The 14,049-nt window shown below is 41.1% G+C and overlaps 1 protein-coding gene across 1 annotated transcript in view; it reads right to left on the bottom strand.

The window, feature by feature from the left end:
- The window catches only part of LOC307114991 (A disintegrin and metalloproteinase with thrombospondin motifs 16-like), a gene marked incomplete at its 5' end in the record, with an annotated part of 55,722 nt that overhangs the window by 16,141 nt on the left and 25,532 nt on the right, over positions 1–14,049 (bottom strand). The window contains 5 exons of the mRNA XM_079797927.1: positions 1,369–1,474; positions 2,978–3,137; positions 5,266–5,349; positions 8,824–9,023; positions 10,821–11,103. Coding sequence (XP_079654053.1) covers positions 1,369–1,474; positions 2,978–3,137; positions 5,266–5,349; positions 8,824–9,023; positions 10,821–11,103 — 833 coding nt within the window. The remainder of the gene's footprint in view (positions 1–1,368; positions 1,475–2,977; positions 3,138–5,265; positions 5,350–8,823; positions 9,024–10,820; positions 11,104–14,049) is intronic.

Genomic DNA, 14,049 nt, shown 5'->3' with positions numbered 1-14,049 from the left:
AAGTCTGAATGGCGTTCGTGTGGTTCCATTACACACAAAGGTGCACATACGAATATACACACAAACATGCACATACAGATGCTTTGAACAGGTCGGGGTAATAAGTGACCTCAGTACATTTTCTAAATAGGGGATGGAGACCAAATCACAAACTCTGCCTTTTGCAAGTTTTGTGATTTTGCAAGTAAAATTGGGGTTAATGTAAAAAGGAGAAAACTTATATTTCCTGGTTGTGCATTTTCTAGGAGAAATTTCAAGTTCAGCTGCAGTATAGTAGGAAAACACCTTCATACGGTCAGTGCTCCTATGAATCATGGCAATTGTAGGAAGTTAGCAAGGGCCCGTTAAAAAAAATTAATAGATGGTGCCTCAAGGTAAGGCAAGCTTACAACATTATAGGTCCAAAAAACCTTATCCTATATAATAAAGAGGTAATATGAAAATGGTCATTACGCTGTGACACGTGACGACCAATTAGCAGAAGGGCAGGGCAGTGAGCTACAAGCAGCTGAGAGTTACAGGAGGGTGGGGCAGTAAGGTACGTGTGGCAGAGAGCTACAAGCGGCGGTGGGTGGGGTGGCCAGCTGAGGCAAGCAGCAGCGAGCTACTCACGCACAGATTTGTGCGCAGGGCCACTAGTCTAATAATAAGTTTCTATTGATAGAAATTTTTCATTCAACAGGAATAAATATAAGCTTTTAACATAAAAATATGCCACCCATTGCTGAGAGCTGCTTGTCCAGCAGCAGAATCTGTCTGTGCCAAGCTGCCAGGCTCACTGCTCACCCTGATGATGCCCCATTTCAAAACTGGCAACACTTGGAAAATGGGAACGTGGGAAGCAAACCATCTACTGGATGAAATCTTAGATTTCATCTCCCAATATCCTGTAATACTTGCACTCTTCAAACTTTGCTCAGCACACCAATCATAAAACACCTCTCCAAATTCTAAAAGCGATATGAGAACATGAACTCAAGAGTAACAAGTTAACAACAGAAGGGCCTGTTACTGCCCTCTGTTGTCTGGAGCCCCTAACAGGAGCTGACCATGGAATAGGATTAATACAGGACAGAGGAGCAGGACTGATACAAATGTCTGCAATGGCAGGTGCATGTATGAGCAGGAATGTAAGGGAAGAACAGGGTAAGGAAAGTATAAACACATGCACTGAATGTGCAGGACAAGGTATTAAAATAAAAACAAAAGAAGTACCTAAGTGACAATATTTACAGCCTGTCAAAGATATTCTCCTTGGATATATGTGAACCCCCCTTACAGACTTGACCTAATGAATCCGTATTTCTATGGCAACCAACCAAGAGGGAAAGGACCCTGGGCTCCACCCTCCCATGCACATGTACTTACTTGTGTCCAGACTCATGGGCGATGGTGAAAGCCAGTCCAAGACCTGTATCTTCATTAATCGTACAGCTGCGATATTTACTACACATTCCACTTATGGGCGCAAATCCTATGGGCATAAAGGTCAAAAGAATATATAGCAGTTTTCAATAAAATAAAGGAAGAGGGTGTATTATACAGGCTAATTTACCCTCCATCCTTTAGGGAAATTTGGTTCTCATATTCATCTGCTGAAATATGAAATGGGAAACCCTTAGACTCTTAACAAAAAGGGCTCTTAACAATGTGGGAGTAGGGGATCTGTTTTCTGCATGGAAAACTCTTCAGGGCTCTATGAAATGTTCATATCACAGGCTATGACTTGGACACAGTAGAAGAGGGATTTCACTGCAGATGGAGGAGAATTTCTGTCTTTTTCTATAATCATATGTATTCTCAAAAGACGAAATAAAAAGTGCTGTGGGGAATGGGTGTGTCAGGAAGTCCCAGTCCCAAGACCACACAGGTTCAAGGATTTGCCTGGAGGACACATATAGACCCAGAATTTGTTATATTCACAGGTATGATTTAGCATGGCAAAAGGATAGAGAGAAAAATTAGCAAAGGGAACAAGTACATGAGAAGCTTGGGGGAAGCAGGCATGAGCTTCCAGAGCCCTCTTCCAGTAAATCCACACAGGACAGGATTGATTTCCCTAGTAAAATGTCATGACAACAAGTGTAGACTGTTGTCCACCAGGGAAGCTCATTAGAGACTCAGGACCCAGGGGTTTTATTGGGGCTGATCACAGAGGCAGCCTCTGCCTGGCATGGGCCCAAATTCCAGACTCCTAGGAGGAAAGCAGGTGTTCCACGTAATTCACATTATTTGTACAAACAATTTTGTCAAAGTGAGCCACACTTGTCAGGTAAGATGGTGGGAACCTTTGTGAAATCTAAGTTCTCAGAGGCCAGCTAAGGGCCAACCTCATAAGCAGATCTTCTTAGGATAAGATGTCAGGTTAACCTATATTAAACTAAGTCCTCTCTGAATGGTTTTATAATAAAGGATCTTTCTCCCTAAAATCTTAGGGAAAATGGAGAAAAAATGTTTAGGAGAGCTCTGGTCAGGAGCACACTATGCTTTACATTAACTATTTGGAAAAAATATCAAAGTGCTACCTCTAAGATCTCTCAGCCTTATAAATATATAAAATTGTTATGATTGAGACATTAACAAAGGAATTTTTAAAAATTGGGAATATAATATAGTTGTAATATCTCTATAATATTCATAAATGTACCATTTCTGCCACATAATAAGACACTCCTGACTGTATTGACCCCATTCTCTTGGAAGATGAAATGAAAAAAATTATTTCTCAAGTTAGAAGAGACAAAAACTCTTGAATATGTTAGGAACATTCCTTTGTGAAGTAATCACTTTTGATGAATAAATTCAAACTTTTATTTTTGGCCAAAGTTCATACAAGGATGCAATTTTCTTCTTTAAAATTGCACTCAGCAGTGGCTACTACTTATAGATTGGGAATAGGGGCACAAATTCACTAAATATGGCCACAGAAGGTGCATAGCACATATGTGGTCCTCAAAACTCTGCTGGATGACCTTACCCAAAGTATCACAGGGCTCATTTTTCCAGGAGCATATGTCCAGACCGGTGAGTAAGATGGCGTGGTCATGGCGAGTTCCATCTTTCCCCATCAAACCAGACTGCCACTGGCAGAAGCTACTTAAGGTGTGATCCGCGTGATGGCTTATCACAAGCCCTGGCTAAAGAGAGCAAGACCACCACGAGAACAGAAAGAAAACAGAGTATAATGCAATTGTTACTAGCATTGGTATCACAGCAAACTCTCATTAACTTGGATATCAAATACATAGATGGATCCAAATAGCGTATGTGCTAATGCATCCATTTTATGTATTACAACACAAAAAAGTATGTTACATAAAACCATAGAGATTTAGTGTACATTTCTCTAGTTCTGTGCTAAAACAGTTGGGATGTATTTAGCTGACCCTGAATGCATTTTCAGTGAGCCATGAAAGATTATTTTTGTGTATCAAATTTTTGCGTTTAAATTCTTTGTAAAACAGTTTGCAAAATTATATAAGACAATAGAATCATTTGCATGTGACTAAACACATACACAAAACACACCTAGTCACTGAATGTTTACTTCATTAGCAACTTGAGCAAGTGGGATTTCCAACGTATAGCCCTTTTAATATTTATTATTGCAGTGTTACTAAGTCACCCCAGAGGTATCATATTCATGAGAAAGGCAGGTCAATTGGGAAAGCTTTATTTCTGGAAAATAGACTGGAACTGGAAGGAAACCACATAGAAAACATGTGACCTTATTCACATATACCAAGGTCTAGTAAAGTAACTGTGAAATATCAGAAGAACTTGTGAACACTTGGGAAATGAAGAATTTGGGAGCAGCAGGAACATCCAGAAGAACAGGCTGCAATGAGTGGTGTGAACCTTATTCATAGCAATGCTCTATTTTCCTATGATGGTTACAGAAAACCAGATCAAATACCTCAATTTTAGGACAACTTGTGTAAGGCTTTCATGACTGGAATGTTGTGTTGGAATTTTTGTCCTTCAGTCATGCAATACGTTTTCTCTTTACAAGTTTTTGTCTTTCCCAGAAAGTCAAATACACCTGAGCTAGATGTTGTATATAAAAACTGGGGCATGCCTTCCATTCTTCAGCTGGCGATTTCCAGGAACACTGCATTAATCAAAGTTAACACAGGTGTACGATCAAAAGATAACCTCTCCTATTCTTTGCAGCTTGGAGGAATTCCAAGGTGAAAACAATTTAATACAAGGAATAATTAACCTGTCACCTGAGAAACCCTACTGGCTCAGCACCCCCTCCCCAGACACATACTTACACAAAAGACAATGAGGTTGTATCTTCCTGACTATTCAGGCTAGAAATAGGCATGTCCTAGCTACCCCCACTCTGCCCAGGAAAAGAGCAGAGTCCCAGAATATTAAAGCCCATAGGCATCTTAGATCTTAGATTTCATCTAAAAGTCTTTTGTTTTATAAATAAACAAATAAACTGTGGCTAACAGGAGATTCTGCTAAGACATCAGCAATGGTGGAACTGGATGCAGAGTGCCTGACTCGGGTCTCAGGCTCACTCTTCCATGCTTAGTCAATGATCACCTTGGGCCAGAATAGAAGCGAGAGCCTTTGATGGCTGAGATGCCCCCCTATTACTTATGCCACAAGATGTTCATATGCATCCTCTTGTGAACTGAAATGTATGTCTGGACATTTAGACTGGGACTCTGGAATGGTTTTACCAAATGCTACTAAGATCCAGCATAATTTTTTTTTTATATGTAATGAGAAAAATGTGCTCAACACTTCAGAATCTTCATGAAAATAAAATTCTAGGATTAAAGGTGGTGAGGGTTAGTGGGATCAGTCTTAGGAGTTGGGAGACAACAGAGCAAAGCAATGCAATGCAATGCAACACAGTACAATTTAACTTCTACTCTATGGGACATTCTTAGTCTTCCAGCAAAAGACACAAGGGGCTCAGTTCCATGTGGCATCCTGAAAGCTCACGGTGGCTGAAGACACAGTTTGCACTTTGTCTCCCAAGTGTGTTTCCCACCCATATATTAAAGACATCTTTTCTATTCCATTTTCTCATAAGGCAATTACATGAGTACTTCTTACTACCTCTGCACAAAAACACAAAATGCCAAATAATCATTAAAGGAACTGACAAGCACCCCATTGCATAATATTAACATTTTTCGTCCACAAGGGAAGGAGAATTAAAGAATCCATATTAAAGAAAACAAAGCATTATTTTGCATTTATTTTTCTGGGAGAAAAGTTGCTGTTTTAAAGACAGAATACCTGTTCTTCTTCTAGAAGAATCAGACCTACAATTGCAATGTTGATGTTTCCTCCTATTGTTCCATCTTTGAATAAAGCAGACACCTGAAAAAGACAGGTAATCTATGTCAGTCTCCATATGTGACACCATCTTCTCCCAGCCTTCATTCTGCCTGGAGTTCTGATGCTGAAGGCCAATCCCCATGTTCCCTAGTAATGTAGTAACATTATGTATGTTATACTGCCTGACAGACAGGTATAGGAATATCTCTCCACCAAAAGACCAATTGTTGAATCCCTGTCATTGGTGCTGGGAGTGAAAAACTGAAGTTTGAGGGGGGAGGTTCTACTTCTTCTCAAACCCCAATGTAGGGATTACTAGGTCTCTGAATTGCAAAGTGTCCTCAATTGAATTGAATAGAGGATTTTTTACTCATAGTGATAACTGCATAGGAAAGTACTCCCCAAGCTCTCCTGGCAAGAGATTCCAGAAGCATAAAACAAATGCTGGGAAAAGACCAAGAGGGCATCCTATCTAATAAAAGAGTAATATGCAAATTAACCATCACTCGGCTACACCCACAAGCCACGCCCACCAGCCAATCAAGAGCAAGTATGCAAATTAACCCCAACCAAGATGGCTGCGGCCACGGAGAGAGCAGGAGGGAGGCTTGGGTTTCCCTGGCAATGGAGGAAGCCAAGCTTTCCGCACACCCTGGCTGGCCCAGGCCTCCACTCAAGGCTACAAAGTTTCAATTATAGAAGATAAATCCCAACAGAAATGGCAGCAGCCACGGAGCTAGAGAGAGCAGAAGGCTAGGGTTGCCCCCGGCGATGGAGGAAGCCAAGATTCCTGCACACCCTGGCCGGCCCAGGCCTCCACTCAAGGCTACACAGTTTCAATTATAGAAGATAAATAAATAGCAACAGAAATGGCTGCCACCACCGAGCAAGCAGAAGGCTTGGCTTCGCTCCAGGCTACAAAGCTTCAATTGTAGAAGATAAGTCCCAGATACCAGGGCCTCCACTTGGGTCACCAAGGGGTGTGGGCAGCCTGCAAATCACCACAGGCCCCTCGCCCAGGCCGCCCCACGCCCCAAGGGAACCCCCACCATGATCCGGGACACACTTCAGGGCAAAGCAGCCGGCCCCCACCCATGCACCAGGCCTCTATCCTATCTAATAAAAGAGTAATATGCAAATTGACCATCACTCTAACACACAAGATGGCTGCCCCCATGTGGTCAAAGATCCTGCCCCCATGTGGACACAAGATGGCCACCACAAGGTGGCCAGCAGGGGAGGGCAGTTGGGAGGGACCAGGCCTGCAAGGGAGGGCAGTTGTGGGCAATCAGGCCAGCAGGGGAGGGCAATTGGGAGGGACCAGGCCTGCAAGGGAGGGCAGTTGGGGGCAATCAAGCCTGCAGGAGAGGGCAGTTAGGGGTGACCAGGCTGGCAGAGGAGGGAAGTTGGGGGCAACAGGGCCTGCAGGGAAGGGCAGTTGGGGGGACCCAGACCTACAGGGGAGAGCAGTTGGGTGGGGGAGGAGACCAGGCCTGCAGCGGAGGGCAGTTAGGGCTGACCAGGCCTGCAGGGGAGGGCAGGGGAGGGCAGTTAGGGGCAAACAGGCTGGCAGGGGAGCAGTTAGGCATCAATCAGGCTGGCAGGGGAGTGGTTGGGGGTGATCAGGCTGGCAGGCAGAAGCAGTTAGGGGCAATCAGGAAGGCAGGCAGGCAAGCAGTTGGGAGCCAGCAGTCCTGGATTGTGAGAGGGATGTCTGACTGCCCATTTAGGCCCTGAATGGCAGTCGGACATCCCTCGGGGGGTCCCAGATTGAAGAGGATGCAGGCTGGGCTAGGGACACCCCCTGCGCTCCCCCCCCACACACACGAATTTCGTGTACCGGGCCTCTAGTGAGAAATAAAACATGGAAAGATGATCAAAGAGAGACAAACATTTCAGATGATGATCACAATCATTTGAGATGGCATTTGGGGTGATAAGTGATGACAATTGGCAGTGTGAAATACAATAGGGAGGTGACTTGGCACTGATATACCTCTCCCCACTCTACACTTGAGGTGTAGAAACATTAGAAAAGTTATACAGAATAGAGGTGACACTTGCTCAAATCAGAGCATCCCGGGCCCTGCTGTCCTCAGCCCTGTGGCTGTGTAGCTGTAGGTGCCTCAGTGTCACTATCTCCCTCAGTTCCCTACGAGGTCATAAACCACATGGGTCAACCTACCAAAATGACCCTAGCCATAATAGCCATGTGGCATAATGGAATATAAAACACACTTAGGGGTATTCTGTTCATTAAGATAGAACCTAAAGTAGATTTTTAAAATATTTTTATCACAAATCTTTTTAAAATATGTTTCTATTGATTTTTTTTTCTAGAGACAGAGGAAGGGAGAGGGAGAGAGGGAGTGGGAAATATTGATCTGTTATCTCCTGAATGCTCCCTACTGGAGATTGAGCCCAGAATCCGGCCATGTGCCCTGACTAGGAATCAAACAAGTGACCTCTAGGTGCATGGGACAATGCTCAATCAATTGAGCCACACCAGCCAGGGCATAATTATTTTTTTAAGTCTTTTTAAAATATATTTTATTGATTTTTTTTACAGAAAGGAAGGGAGAGGGATAGAGAGCTAGAAACATCAATGAGAGAGAAACATCGATCAGCTGCCTCCTGCACACCCCCTACTGGGGATGTGCCCACAACCAAGGTACATGCCCTTGACTGAAATCGAACCTGGGACCCTTCAGTCCACAGGCCTACACTCTATCCACTGAGTCAAACCGGTTAGGGCTTTTAAGTCTTAAAGGTTCTTACCACATACATACACAAACACAAGTAACTATGTGTTGTGATAGATGTGCTAAGTAACTTTATTTTGGTAATCATTATGCCACATTTATGTATGTCAAATTATCACTTTATACAGCCTAAACTTACAGAGTGTTATATGTCAATTTTAACTATTTTTTAAAAATACATTTTGGTGACCCAAGATTTTATCTACTGTTATATAGATGTCACTTAAGTGAAATGAACCTTAGATACCTCTTACCACTCTTTCATAATTACTATAGCTGCCAATATGGGGATAGACACTCCTTATCTGAGATGACATTCTAAAAAGCTATATTGTTTTTCTGCTTTTCTAAACAAAATAATGTATACTCAATAGCTGGACATTAATATTCCTAAAATGAGTATTTCTATGTATCCATCTAAAAAATCACACGTACAGTGGTGATAAACAGATTTATTGCACCAAAATGTCTCAGTATATACTTTTAGATTTCTGAACTGAGACTCTAGTACATCAAAACAGGTTATTGGCTTAGAGAGAGGATCAAATTCTTCATCCACCTTAATTTGTTCTCTGAAGTTCTAAAAATGGCTCTTTTGATCCAAGCATAGTAAAACTGAAGGACTTAGCACAGATAAAATATTCTATGTATGAGACATAAATCTATAAGTAAAAAGCAGAATATAAAAACATACACATACACACCCCATTAGGTATAACTATACACTCAGCCTCAACACGATGGATGTTCTTACCATGTTGAGTATTGTCAGCACATAGGTGGTGATATTTTCATGGCCATGATTTTGCATCATCTTTTTGTCGACCACCACCAATGTCTCCACATTCAGTTCTTTATTCCTATGGGACTTCAGAAGAGAGCGCTTGTGCCGTGAGCAAGACTTGTACTCATCGGGCAAGATGAAAAGGTCTTCCTTGGGAGGCTTGGGCATGTCTATGAGGGATGTACAGAGAGTGAATTAGAGCAAATTAATCACACAAAATGAGTGGTGGAACTTGTTATATAGAAACTGCATGTCCATTATATATGAACCATATAACCCGTAAAACTTTGTGATCCAAAACTTGTGTTAAAGTGGAACACAATTCAAATAAAGTCCGTAGAGTCTAGATGTCATGGAAATCATTGCTTTATTTACCTTTCTATAATTTTGTCCTGATTTAAAACAAGAGAAGGTCATTTTTGCTCTGTAGTGCCAGCATCTAGAAACATAAAGCTCAAAGACTATTAGCATAAGAATTTATGGAATGGGCTGTGCAAATGAATTATTAATAAAGCAATAAAACTAACCATTATAAGAACGAGTATTCTCTTGCATCATTTCCTTATTTGAAGGATTTTAATAACCTGACAGTTTTAAAGCTGAGTCCTAAGTCTGTACACATGACTAGTTTGTCTGTAGTGTCTCAAACAGGTTCTAAATGATTTGGGACAGATCAACCTCACTGCAGAGCTGGCTTTCCTAGAAAGCACCATAGATATTTACCTAACTTAATTAGAAGACAAAATATACTCTTTCCTCTTGAAGCAAGCCATTTAAAAATAATTATGATGCCTGGCCAGCAGAGCTCAGCGGTTGGGCATTGACCTGTGAATCAGGAGGTCAGGGTTTGATTCCTGGTCAGGGCATATGCCCAGGTTGTGGGCACAGTCCCCAGTAGGGGGATGTGCAGGAGGCAGCCGATCAATGATTCTCTCTCATCATTGATGTTTCCATATCTCTCTCTCCCTCCCTTCCTCTTTGAAATCAAAATTTTTTTTAAAGTAGAAGAATTTGTCTTTAAAAAATAGTTTTGGCATTTATAATCAGAAAGTTAAATCTAGGTTAAAAACAATTTGGTTGAATGGATGCCTTAGAAAACATGGTTAGAATTGTATCATGGGAAAGTAGACTTCAAAATATCCACAGGTACTATGGTACTTATTCTTTCATTATAGGTGCCCACTGGGTATGGGTGGTTCACTCCATTCCACAACATATATGGAACTCCTGCTCATGCCCACCTCCATTTTAGGGCACTGGGTATAGTAGTATAGGAAACCAAACAGCAGAGAAAGATGGGGCTGGGAGAAGATGGTGGACTCACGGTAGGAAGGCTTACTGAAGTGATGGTGGAGGGAGAAGCTGAAGGAAGTGAGGGAAGTAACAGAGAACACTGAACTCCTATTCTTGAATTTGTGAGAGGTTCCTACATAAAATGTAAATAACACATCACCTCCTAAATGTTCATGACAAAAAAAAAAGACTTTGATAAAGCTTGGTGATAAATTGTAGGTAAATTTATGTCTTGCATAGTCTGTCTTTTGATGTGGTGAGTCAAGTACATAAATATGTATAGAGATAAATGACCTCAGCAGGAAAACTATGTGGGCTTTAATAAATCTAGACCTCAAAAATATAGAATTACTGAGTAGACATGCCAGAGTTCTTTTGAAGACGTCTGGTGGATTCAGTATTCCTCAGCAGTGCATCATTTAATCTGTCCAGGGAACAGCTTTTTTAAAAAAATGAAAACATCTACCATTATCTATCCATCTATCATGGAGAGAGCTCTTTTACTGAACATGCAGATAATGGACTCTCGTTGGAATTGCCACTTAAGTTTAGTAATGACGGTTAATACATGTCACTTTGGGAACAGACATACTTTGATGAAAATTAAAAATATTCCATTGGTTTATGTAAATGTTAAAATCATTAAACACGTGAAGAGAATCGCCCTTACATACATTTCTTGCGTCTTCCACAGAAATGCTGCTTTTGTGGGTGCCTGAGGTCAAAGCCACCTTGCAGGTGTTGATTTTCGTGGTAGAAGAGATGGTGATTTTCCAGCTCCCGCTGCCTCTGGACCATCATGGCCTGGCGCCCCTTCTGAGCCTGTGGCTCTGTGGATCTCTTGTACAGTATGTGGGAGGGAGGCCCACCCCCGGCAGAGTCATTGAGTCGCCCTGCTAGGTGGGAAGGAAGTGGCTTTAAGAAGTAATCTGCTTCTTGTGTTCTTATCATGCCTGACTGGAAAAATAGGGAAAAGAAAGAAAACACAATTACACTTCCAATTGGAGACATAGCCAGCTCTCCAAGCATTCCTTTATATCTTTGCTTACAAGCATACCATTCCCACCTTCTGAGGTTAAGCTCTGGCGTTAGTGTTCCTGCTGGTGGGGAAAAGGTAAACTTGGTAAATTATCAATGAAGCTATCAGCACCATGGGGGGTAGACCTCCTGGGGCCTAACTGCCACCTCACAGTGGAAAGTGAAATACTTGGAATTTATGCTCTGGATCACAGAGGAAGCAGCCTCTCACACCATATTCCACATGAGTGACTTGGAAATCTTTCTTGCCCCCTAGAACTCTCCAAACTAAACTAGAGTACAATAATACTTTAAAGTGTGCAGTTCTATCAAGAAATAGCCAAGTGTGAAATTAAATAATAGCCAAAGCCAGTTGGGTTTCATCCTTTTTGCATTTAAACTAATCGAGGAATAGCAGAGCCATCTTGGATGTGTTCAACCTTGTGTAATAACACTACCCAAAGAGGTTTTGCACTCCATTGAAGGTAACTAGTTTAAATATTAAACTAAAAAAGAAAAAAAAGGAAAAGTCATTGTTTTTAAAAAATCTTGTCTGCTATACAAACAATTCCTTGCTTTTCAGATCACCGCTTGGAAGACTACCAGCTCCTCTAGGTTCTCTAGAGTGGATGGCATTGAGCATCTCTCATGCAAACCCAGTGGACTCAGATTGGCCAGATAAGGCAAACATCCCAGGTAGAATTATCAACTAATTCTACATATCATCTGTGTGATCTTGGAGGATATTTACTTAGCCTCTCTGTGCCATTTTGTCATCTAGGCAGTGGATATAAGGAGAGCTACTTTCTATGAGCTTGTAAGACTTAACAATAACATATTTTAAACCTATGACCTGCAATAAATGTGCAAACAAAATTTGCTGAATTAATAAAATAAAGAGTGTAAAATACCATACATCGCCCTGACAATTCAGGAGGCTTGGGGAGACTTTGCACTGTACACTATGAGGTCTCAAAGCCCGAGTGTTGGTGCACCCCATGACCACAGTGGCCCCAAACACATCTTTGCTTCTGGCCTGATCCGTTATTTTTATACTCTCTCTGGCTTCCTCAACTAAAACACTTGTGTTCTGTAACAGCTGTTCCAGACCCAAAACCATCCCCTGCTTTTCCCTGGGTTCAAGGCTATATTCTGGGTGGCCCAGGCTAAGAGGGACAAGATCTTCAGGCAAGAGTGACCTGTCACAGCTGGTGGATTTTTGAATTTTCATTAACAAAGTGGTCAAGCATTGTACTTGTTTCATTTGTAATTTAGTCTGTTACAACATTCTATGTTTAAACCATCTTCAATTTCATTAAATACATAGAGCATAATAACTGATAAGACATTCCTTGATAATCAATAGGTAATAAAAATTACCAAAAAAAAAAAAAACCCACAACACAGAACACGTTTACTTCATTATCTTGTTGCATTATTAGTTTGCAAGTTTATTTAAAAGATTAGGCAAATCGTGGAAGATTAATGCTTTCTCCTTATCAAAGTTTTTCCTTGTTGAGTCAAACATATTTATTTGGAAACTCATAAAATGTCTAGTGTATGCCTGCCCACAGTAACCACTGGGATGTCAGCTGGGTGGATTATTAACCAGGCTTCAGAAAAGGCTAATGTCCTCCATGCTCTGCAAAGGAGCTCTCCTGGGGCCTGCATCTCTAGCATGGCCAATTCTGTAAATCATTTCACACTGGGAAGCCTACCAAACACTCATGTTGCATTTATGAGGAAGGAAAAAATGTGTGTCATGTTAGCGCTGAGAAAATGCTGCTTTTGAGCAATGTAAGTAAAGAAAGTGTTGAAGTTTGAAAGTAGGATGTTTATTGTAATCTATGTGCGGTTATCCACAATTAAAAGTTGGTAGATTTCTATTACTGTGTATCTATTTATAGACACTATCTATAAAAGTTGCATGAATCAAAAAATAAAATGGAAATTAAGAAGAAATAGATAAATACCCAACCACTGAGTCTTTTTCTCCTGCAGTGTAAGAAGTCCTCACTGAACTGGTTCCAAGATTGTCTCAGATGACACCATAAGCTATTTTCAAGACAACTAGCTGTCAATAAACACAGTGAAAGCACGATCGGGCTCATTAAGAGAAAAATGCATTTTAATTCCCTAGTAACTGTATTTTTACTCTCCAAGTGTTATTTGTTTTGAGAATATTCTACTTGTTCTAGTCTTCTTAACGATGTCTCAGAAACACAAGACAATTTTAACATTTATAGAACTTTTATAAAAGCCAAACTCTGTTTTTTATTTCCTTATACCTCAGGGTCAAACATGAACCTGGCTCAAGGCCAGTCCATCACTTGCTAAGTGCCCAAAATCACAGTAAGTTTTGTTGCACGATTATTTGTGATACTTTGAAAATAAAAATTCAGCCAAAATCTCCGAAGAAGTTAAATAACCAAAAGGTTCTCTCTTTCCCAGAAGATTTTGCATCTGATTCCTATTATTTCTGTCCCTACTTGCACCTGGCTTGGGCACTAAGCCTCTTGCCTTCAAGGATAATGGGGCCGTGTGCTGGTCATAGGAATCACCCATCATCACAAACCAAAATCAATCCAGTCTTCAAAATTCAGTCATTTGCTTAGTTCCAAAGTTGGTCACTGGTCACGTTCCTAGTGCTCACCTACAGTTTGAAAAGGCTAACATTTCGATACTTGGATGAGGTTTGTGGGTTAAGTTAAATGCTATAAATTTTGTTATTTATGGCATTATTCAAGTCATCATAATCCACCAAAGAGGATTGAGCCTAGGTCTCTCACAAATACCAATTTCTACCACAGGGCTATCAGGACATACATGTCACACCTGAGCATTTGTTGGCACCTGGGAGGAAGAAAGGAAAATAGAGGTGGGGCT

This window comes from Cnephaeus nilssonii (assembly GCF_951640355.1).
Source record: "Cnephaeus nilssonii genome assembly, chromosome: 2".
In the NCBI taxonomy this organism is placed as follows: domain Eukaryota; kingdom Metazoa; phylum Chordata; class Mammalia; order Chiroptera; family Vespertilionidae; genus Cnephaeus; species Cnephaeus nilssonii.
Note: the sequence above shows the minus strand (reverse complement) of the source record. Positions and strands in the feature narration are given on the sequence as shown.